At 42.1% G+C, this 9,869-nt stretch overlaps 1 protein-coding gene across 1 annotated transcript; it reads left to right on the forward strand.

Annotated features, from left to right (window-relative positions):
* Positions 1-640: 640 nt before the first annotated feature.
* Positions 641-9,136, forward strand: LOC111672915 (histone deacetylase 2). The gene is made up of 14 exons (XM_023430505.2): positions 641-808; positions 2,571-2,683; positions 2,807-2,924; positions 3,172-3,246; positions 4,170-4,308; positions 4,395-4,536; positions 4,668-4,760; positions 5,177-5,285; positions 5,390-5,530; positions 6,590-6,698; positions 6,823-6,953; positions 7,542-7,697; positions 7,786-7,843; positions 8,488-9,136. Exons 1-14 carry the CDS (start codon positions 754-756, stop codon positions 8,516-8,518), a joined length of 1,470 nt encoding a protein of 489 aa, XP_023286273.1. The 5' UTR covers positions 641-753; the 3' UTR covers positions 8,519-9,136.
* The last annotated feature ends 733 nt before the right edge of the window (positions 9,137-9,869 follow it).

A 9,869-nucleotide genomic window follows, 5' to 3' on the forward strand; every position in this document is an offset into this window, starting at 1 on the left:
CCCCCCAGAATTTCTCCACAAGGATCAAGTGAAAAGAAGGTGAAAGTGCGAGCAGACACAGCAACTTACTGTGAGATTTAAACATAATATTTGTCATATAGCGTTTGTCCATGTCACTTGCTGTGGACTGGGGGCAGAGCCGGATGTAACAAAGATAATGCTGACATCTAGTGTTGTGTCCAAGCAGTAAATAAAGTGCTGCAGTCCTTCTGTTGAAGCTAGTTGTGGAGAAGTAGGTTAATAATTATGTTTTGCATTTAAACCAGTTGATGCTTTGTTTCTAAAAATAGGTACTTATAGCTTATCTGTCACCAACCTGAGTTTTACTCAAAGATTCCAATCCATTTTACATTTCCTCATGTACTTTAAAAAGTAATTTACCCATGATATTTTTGCAGCAGTATTCATTTTTTAATTTTTTATCTTATTTGCCCCATCTTTTATTTATTTTATTTTATTTTATTTTATTTTATTTTATTTTATTTTATTTTATTTTATTTATTTTATTTTATTTTATTTTATTTTATTTATTTATTTTATTTTTTATTTTTTTTTGCCCCATCTTTTCTGCTGTCAGAGGCCGGGGCCACTTTATAACGTAACAGCCCCGCCCCGCCCCCGGAGTAGTTGCGCCTCCTCCATTCAACACCGCTCCGCTCCGTGTATTCATCTGTGTCAGTTCCGTCCATTCAGTTTTCCATCCGCTGAAGCCAATTCAAACCAACTTTTTTCATTTAAAAAACTGCCCCGAACATGGCGTACACGACCGCAGGTGGGACGAAGAAGAAGGTCTGCTACTACTACGACGGTACGGGACATCCGCGAGTGTCTCAGCAGGAAGCCCAAATAGAGACATCTGGTACCGGCTAGCGCTAGCCGCTTAGCTAGTCAGTTTAGCTGGTGCTGCGGGTAAATGAATGGTGTTTAACACAAGTTAGCTAACGAGCTAGCGTTAACTAGTGTCACCCTGCGTGTTAACTCGTGTGAAAAACACGCAAAGCGAACCAAACGTACACTTTACACTTTACGTAAACCGACTGAGAGTGTAAAAAAATCACGTAAGATATCGTTAAATTAACGTTGTGATGTGTAATTAGCCTAAGCGTAAGAGAGGGGTCGTAACACTCATTATCATAATTGTTTCAGCTGTGTAATTACGACCGTAACCAGGCTTTGTGCACCGTGTGATTCGGACGTACGCGGATGATTGAGGGGAAGTGATGAGAAACTGTTGACCCCAGTGGGACTTCAAACTTTAAGTCCTTCAAGTCATAAAAGCGAAAATGCGCAACTATTTGACGCACAAGTGTGCTCAGGCCTAATTGATGCGTTCAAGTGTTGATGCCTCTCTGAGCCCTCAGAGCAGAATTTTAAGTTGAGGAAAAACCGATGAAGTGTTCTCATTGATCTTCCCCCAGAGGCATCACTTATTTTAAACTCAGCAGTTCAGGTCAATGAGTTGTTAGTCACTGTTATCTGCTATTCCTGTTCATTTAGACTCAAGCATTGCCGTAAAGTGTCACTTGGTGGCATCACAATGGCCTGTCTTTGATGTTTTTAGCTTTTATTTGTATAAACTTATTTTTACTCAAAGTGCCCAGTGTGATAGTTAACCTGGAAAAACTGGCATTACTTGAAGGATTGCTGATGTCGAAATCAGAGTGGGAGGCCAACAGGTAGGGTTGAGAAGAGAGAAAGGGGGTTAGAGAGAATTATTATTATTATTATTATTATTATTATCAACAATAATAATTATAATAAACATGAGTGTTGTAGTGACAGATCTGGATCCTGCAGCTCCAGAGTCAGAGAGAGAGGAGAAGCACAAACTACAGGAGAGAAATTATCAGTCATTGTCAGTTATTTGTTTGTTCACACTTTGTCCTACATCTGTTTTGCATGCACTGCAACACCAATATATTACACACTTATACAACACACACGTTCAGTTTGTGTATGAATTTCTTAATATTTAAATCATTAAACATTTAAACATTAAATGATAAGGCTGGCAATATTATAAACAAATTCCATGTAGCCAGCAAGTTGGAAATTCTAACCAGAGTTATAAATGTATTATTCCATTGCTGAAAAAAGTCCCCTACTTTAGGTTAAAAGAAGAAGTTATTGAGAGACGGACTAACGTGTTGTTGGTTTTGGTCTTTTCAAGGGATTTGTTGACATCACGTGTGGAAATGTGAAAGACTTGTGAATTGTTTATAGACATTTCTATATGTGAAACATGATCGGTTTGGATATATAACCTGGATAATATGGTTGTTTGCATTTGATGTTGTTCCACTTGCTTCTAGGGCTGTTTTTCTTTATGTGTATATGTCATGACTGACCCAGATTGAGGTCATGGAGAGGTGCTCATTATTAAAGGGACTCGCTGTCATTGGGATATATATTAATATAATATCAGTAGTGTTATGTGAAGTTAGGTATTTGAACAATATTGTGATATTCGTTTTATGTCGGTATCAGTCGGCCCTCTTTATTAAACCCTACATGACACATATTATTGTTATTGCTTATGAACCTGTGTTTCCTATGTTTCTGTTTTACAGGTGACATAGGAAATTATTACTACGGACAGGGCCATCCCATGAAACCACATCGTATCCGTATGACTCACAACCTGCTCCTGAACTATGGACTGTACCGGAAAATGGAAATCTATGTACGTTTCTAACACCACATTTATTCTATCCCGCGCTCCTGTAACAGATCGTGAGGCGTTAACGAAATACGTCTTCTTCTCCGCCCTAGTTTACATCCAGCTGCTGTGTTTTTGTGTTTTTAGAGACCGCACAAAGCCACGGCAGAGGAGATGACGAAATATCACAGCGATGACTACATCAAGTTCCTCAGATCCATACGTCCAGACAACATGTCTGAGTTCAGCAAGCAGATGCAGCGCTGTAAGTAGTTCTCAATAACTCCTGCAAACACTGAAGATCACACGAGCTTTGATGGTCTTTTAGGAGCCGGTCGCGCCCCCCTTTTGCTCCTCTGCCCTCCACCTCCTCTTTGCTTTAGCCACCTTCGGGTTCACCTGAGTCCCTGTACTTGTGTCACTTCTCTGGATCTTGATCCTCCCAAGTATTTGAGGGGAAGTTGCGGTTTGTTGTGGCGATGCTGCTCAGTCTTGTAATTTCTGTCTTGCAGTCAACGTTGGAGAGGACTGTCCTGTGTTCGATGGGTTGTTTGAGTTCTGCCAACTCTCCGCTGGTGGCTCTGCTGGTAAGTTGCACAGCAGATTGCTAAATTTTATTACCTAATGATGATATAATTTGTTCCACTGCAATATAAAAGCTGCTTGCACAAAACCCCTTAAGTTAAGATTTTCCTTAAAGTCTTTGTTGAGGTTTCACTAAAATAAAAAACAGTTGTGTCCTTCAGATTTCCTTAAAATATCAAGTGTTGAAGGTTTTCTCATTATCTTAGTCTGATATTTTAGGAATCACTTAAAAGACACAAAAGACCTCAGCAACTGAAAACTAAAGGTACCTCTGACTCCATCTCAACTGCAAGTTTATGGCAATAAATGAAGTAAATTAACCTTCTCAAGAGTTTCTGTGCAACACCTGTAAGAAAGTCCCTTGTGTAAGAAGAGATTAAACCTTAAGTGTCGTACTTAAGTAGAAAAACGGACCCTGCATCTCAATGGAAACTGAACAACCATCGCTACAGGTAGAGAGAGCTCAAAATGTCTCGTGCAGCATGAAACGGTTATAATGCCATAAATCAATCAAAAATTAAATGAAATGAAGAGCTCCACATGGTATTCATACTGAGCTGTTTACAACACTACAGACCTGGTGTTTCCAACTGTGTTCCCTTATTTGTTCAGAGCAAACAGTTTATTTTTGGCGACCTTTTGAATGAAACATGTAGAATTAAGTGATTTTTTTTTTTTATTGGTTGACCTTCTCACTGCCACTGTTTCCTGTCTGAATGACGGCGTTGTCGTATGAAAGGCTGCAGTGGTCAGTGGTTGATCCTTTTGTGACCTGTGGTTGGATACGAGAATAATGCCACTAATGCCAAGTTTTAAACCCTGTTGGGAAATAAGAAAATGACTCTGTGAGATCCGTCATATTGATGATGCAGCATCAGTCACATATATTCATATAATTAAACCAGATGTTTTGTGTTGGCTCCAGCTGGTTCAGTGAAACTGAACCGACAGCAGACCGACATCGCGGTGAACTGGGCCGGAGGACTTCACCACGCCAAGAAGTCTGAAGCCTCTGGGTTCTGCTACGTCAACGACATCGTGCTCGCCATCCTGGAGCTGCTCAAGTGGGTTTGAAGTCGTCCAGCACGTGACCCCTGACGAAAAGCACCGTCTTCATCATTATTAACCAAGCCTCGTCCCTCTCCCCAAGGTACCACCAGAGGGTGCTGTACATCGATATAGACATCCACCACGGCGACGGAGTGGAGGAGGCTTTCTACACCACAGACAGGGTCATGACCGTGTCCTTCCATAAATACGGGGAGTACTTCCCCGGAACCGGAGACCTCAGGGTGAGCCTCAGATCTTCATCCTCACTTAGTCACAGGTCATCATTTTTAATGGGCTTTATCTTGTTGCATTTTTCCACTTGAAAACATCTTTAGTAATTTATCTTCTTCTCTTTGTTCTTCTCTGTGTTTAGGATATTGGAGCTGGAAAAGGCAAATATTACGCTGTCAACTTCCCTCTGCGGGACGGTATCGATGATGAGTCCTATGAGCAAATCTTCAAGCCCGTGAGTTCCACATTTAAATCAAGGAAATGATAAAAACCTCTTTTTTTTCTTTTTTACATTCCACTGCAAATGTTATTCACACAATCTTTGTGAGACGTCCCTCATGAGCAGAACCGGTCGTGTTTTCTCAGCAGCTCATTTGAAGCCGACACCAGGAAAAAAACATTTTTAGACCTGAATGACCCTGAATGAGACTTTTATAGCGCACGATTCCAGCGTTTATACCTGACCTGATTTTAAAGGTTATGAAACTTATGACACTATATTTTTTTAATTTAATATTGGATCAAGTTTCTGCTGGCGTTTTCAAAGCTATCTGATGAAGTCTTTGCACATTGAAAAGTTACATTTAAATTCAAGAGCTTTAAGGGGGGATGATGTTTCAGCGTGTCCTGAGCGGGGTCTTTCTCCTGCAGGTGATGGCCAAGGTGATGGAGATGTACCAGCCCAGCGCCGTGGTTCTTCAGTGCGGCGCAGACTCTCTCTCGGGAGACCGCCTCGGCTGCTTTAACCTCACCATCCGCGGTACGTACATGCACCTCTGGTCTGAGAGGACTCTGAAAGCAGCTGAACGCACCGCTTGCTCTAGTTACATGTCAGTGTTGCATTGCGTCTCTTGTTCCTCGCAGGACATGCCAAGTGTGTCGAGTACATGAAGTCCTTCAACCTCCCGCTGCTCATGCTGGGTGGAGGAGGGTACACCATCCGTAACGTGGCCCGCTGCTGGACCTACGAGACCTCCGTGGCCCTGGACACAGACATCCCCGATGGTTCGTCACTCACTCTCATTTCTACGAATCCAGTTTGACCATGTCGCGGTAAAACCTGAACTGATGTGTTGTTTTGGTGACGTTGTCGGACGACGTCGTGGATATTAAATCAGGATTTTAACAGCGGCAGCTTGAAAATGACTTGGAAGTTGTCGCTTTAATGTTCCGTTGTCATGACAACAGAAACGGGGGAGAAGAAAAACATGTCAATTATAATAACCCCGATGATTATATCTGGAGACGACAGATTTTATAGCAGAAAGTGCCGTTTGACATTCAGCTAATGGAAGGCCGTGCTCAGTTGCATCATGGGAAGTGTAGGATCAGGGTTAGGGGTTACAGTTGTGAATTATACTGGATGAGCACTGGTGATGGCAGGTACATCTTGGCTGGTAAATTTTTACATTTGTAGAAAATGGTCTCGGTAGAGAGCGGACCTCCACCAGGGAGCTGTACTGAATCTTATTAATCCTGTTTAATAAGTGACATCTGGTTCCAAATATGAAGTTAACTATCCAATCACATAGAGTCAAGTTCAGAGGACATCAGAATAATAAAAAAAAAAATTAAACAAAATTGTAGTTTACGTGCTGTTGAGTGTTTTATTGTGACGTATGAAAACAGACATTTAACTGCAAAGTCTGTCGCTTCACGGTGATGAAGCTCAAACCCAGGATTATTGGCCTGGTCAGCGATGGGAGAATGGTATACGACTTCAGCTCGCAGAGAGCCGAGTCAGCAGGACTGTCCGTTCCACTGAGTGTGTGTAACGTAAAGAGAGGTGGACGTGATCGCAGGCTGTCGAATGGGCCGGCAGTCCTCTTAATGGAATTTCAGGACATTAACTGAACTCTCCGCTCGCTGCGATTCATCCTCCCCCCGCGGTGAGGATCAGCGTGGGTTATAAAGCCTCTGTAAATCATATTAACAGGTGTGTTATCGCTCCTTTTTCAGTCCAGATGACTGATAGTTCGACACTTTGTTTTATCTGCGGCGAGTAAATCTTCTACAGCTGTTTGTCTTGGCTCAGGTTTTCACTCTGTGATGTTTCTGTCGCAGAACTTCCCTACAACGACTACTTTGAATACTTTGGTCCTGACTTCAAGCTGCACATCAGCCCCTCCAACATGACCAACCAGAACACACAGGAGTACATGGACAAGATCAAGTAAGTAGACTCGTTGTTTATACAGCTGTTTTAATGGCACAATTATTATTACCGCTCCATGTGAAAGTGGATGTTAGTTCCAGAGGGACCTGAATGTGACGGTGTTGTGTGTCCGACTGTTCAGGCAGCGACTGTTTGAGAACCTGCGGATGCTTCCTCACGCCCCTGGAGTTCAGATGCAGGCCATCCCGGAGGACGCCGTCCCAGACGACGCTGTGGACGAGGACACGGAGGACCCCGACAAACGCTTGTCCAGTAAGAACAACCCTTCATTTACCCCACAACCCGTTGCAATAAAAATGGGATAATGTGACAATGTTTATTTAAAACATTTCCAACATTTTATTCCTGTTTACATCCTCCAAAGATGTGTACCAGCAAAACTCATAATAACTCCAAGTAGAAATAATAATAATCCATGAATATGTTTTACACTATCGGTACATTTCTGGCATTTCAGCAGCTGAAGTCCAGTGAATAACCTGAAATGGTACAACAGGAAGTGAAAACTAAAGTAGTAAAAAAAGAAAAAGAAAAATCATGTAAATTTAATAGAAAACAATGATTTTTACAGGTTGATAATCTGTGAATATAAAGCAAAATATCCAAATACTTTCACTTGAAAAATGAATATAAACTGCTGTTCAACACATCACATGCAAAGTGTTAGCATTTCACAGAAGCTTAACTCAACTTTGAAGTAATAGAATAAGAAAAGACGACTCCCCAAAACTTTACCCAGCAACATAAATGACGTTCAGCAGTGAATTTTTTCTCATCAGCGGCGGCTGTAACGTTTCTGTCCGTGCACAAAAGTGACCCCCACCTGTAATGTGGTTTCAGTTCGTGCCACAGACAAGAGGATAGCCTGCGACGAGGAGTTCTCCGACTCCGAGGACGAGGGGGAGGGCGGCAGGAGGAATGTGGCCAATCACAAGAAAGGAGCGAAGAGGCCGAGAGTCGACGAGGACAAGAAGGAAGGAGAGGAGAAGAAAACCGGTGCGTGGTCTCAGCTTAGGCTGTGAGGAAAACAAGGGGAAATATCATTTCTTTTAATGTTATTCATCCGTTCTCTTTTCTCCCCCAGAGATTAAAGAGGAGGAGAAAACGAAGGACAGCAGCCCTGAGAAGACTGACTCAAAAAGGTGATGATCCTCTCCATTAATATTTGTCTAAGAATATCTTTGTTTTGTTTCTGTGTTTACTCTCATGTGCTTCACTTCCTCTCAAGGCGCCTGAATGCTGTTTAGAATTGAGGTTACAAATAGTATGTAAATGCACTTTCCTCAGAGGCGCACGCTCATCTCGGCTCAGCCAATCACAAGTGGACAGCTCTCAGTACGTCACTTCACACCTGCCTTTTTTAAAATGCGTGTGGAGTGACCACTCGTGATCAGATCTCTCTCTCTCTCTCTCTGCTTCTTATGCAAATAAACAGGTTTTAACATTGTTGTTTTTTGGCCGGTCCGACTGGCGCATCATCGGCGTGTTTGTGAGAAAAGAGAGTCGAGATTTGAAATGGAGAAGTTGCTCCTTCAACGTGGCACAGGACACATTCACGTGTACGCTGCTAAAGGAATGTGGCATGTGATCTTGATTTTTAATTGTTTGTTAGAAGTAGAATGGAGTTATTGGACTGATTCTATAATAAAAGAAAGCACACATTGTCTGCTTTGACAGCAAATAGACGTAGTGGGATGGTTGTGTATAAATCTAATTAGCATTTGCATTTTAAATCTTTAATTTGGCCGATTTATTTAAAAATTTCAAACTTGTTTGTCTTTGCCAGTGTGAAGACTGAGCAGACCGGCAGTGCCTGAATCTTCTCTGCGGCGCCGACTCCGACCCTCTCAGTGAATCACCGTCAGAAGCATTATATTTATTATGACTCTCCATTTTCTACCTGTAAATCTCTTGTGAATTGTAAGCATCTCCCTTTGTGTAGTCGGTGGATCTCTCCATGTCCGCCGCTTGTTTGTTTGTTTGTTTGTTTGTTTGTTTTTTGACTCGTGTCATTTGATAAACATGAAACCAACTTATTCCAATGTGCTCGATCTTCTGAAGGAAACGTTGACTTGTTTGTTTTTATGAAGCTGCAGGGAGATCTGTAGACGAACCGGCAGCAACTCGATGTTTAAATTTTGATATTTTGCATTTGTCAGTAAAAACTTTTTTTATACTATTCCCTTGAAAATGTGTGTTAATTTTATCTGTGGGGGGGGGGCAGGTCTGAGCTGCGTGTAATGAACATGTACGGCCACATGGGGGCAGTGTGACCCAGGAGATAGAGGAACATCTGAAGGTACAGGTGCAGCGTTGATGGTATGAAGCATACTCTGTTTATTTACAGTGTTGGGACGGGTACTTTCAGTAGGTTACAGTTATTACTGATCTAATGGATCAGCTGGCAACTGATTAAAGTTGAAGTTGTCTGTCAAGGTATGTGTTATTTGTTCGTTTAACATATGCTCTTTCATTATAGCATTAGGTGAAACTTTGATAATCCAGGTTCATGCTAAACTAGCCTGGAAGTCGACTGAGGTGGGATGATGTTTGTAGTGGAATAAATCGCTCACCTTCCTCTTTCTGACGAGGATCCCCACTTCCTGTTCTGGTCACTGACTTAAAATAATGCCGATGCTGTAGACCAGTGGTCCCCAAACTAAGGCCCGCGGGCCGGATACGGCCCGCCCCCACATTTGGCCCGGCCCCCTGAACTATTATTATTTATTTCATTAATAGTGTTATTATTTATTTCCTGACTTTTTTTCCTGTGAAGAACCCGGAAAGGGTTATTTGGTTATGTGTGGCTTTCTGGAAAACAATAAATTTTTACGTTTAGGCACCCCTGCGATTGTCACACTTTTTCTGTTACAAACTGAACCCGGCCCCCCATCAGCGAAGGGAAAAGTTATGTGGCCCTCACAGGAAAAAGTTTGGGGACCCCTGCTGTAGACTGACACTGCTGTGTGTTTAAACGCCTTTCCCTCACTGCACTCTCCAGGTTCAGAAACTCACTTTTCCATTTTAGTAAGTAGTAACACACAGCGAGGTTTGTCAGTCATCAACCTGTAGAACTTGTTTACATTAACTTTCAAGGCTTCATTCACTTTCACTGCTGCAGGAAAGCTGGAAGTTCACCACTAAAAACTCCCTGTTTACTATGACATT

This window comes from Seriola lalandi, unplaced genomic scaffold (genome assembly GCF_002814215.2).
Source record: "Seriola lalandi dorsalis isolate HSWRI2012SDOR001 ecotype SW California unplaced genomic scaffold, Sedor1 jcf7180002054906, whole genome shotgun sequence".
Classification (NCBI taxonomy): Eukaryota; Metazoa; Chordata; class Actinopteri; order Carangiformes; family Carangidae; genus Seriola; species Seriola lalandi.

Bases quoted from the DNA above. Each gene is read 5' to 3' on its own strand.
- LOC111672915 (XM_023430505.2), top strand. From the start codon at position 754: ATGGCGTACACGACCGCAGGTGGGACGAAGAAGAAGGTCTGCTACTAC. The intron at 809-2,570 runs GTACGGGACATC...TCTGTTTTACAG, and splicing joins GGTCTGCTACTACTACGACG to GTGACATAGGAAATTATTAC. The intron at 5,286-5,389 runs GTACGTACATGC...TGTTCCTCGCAG, and splicing joins CTTTAACCTCACCATCCGCG to GACATGCCAAGTGTGTCGAG.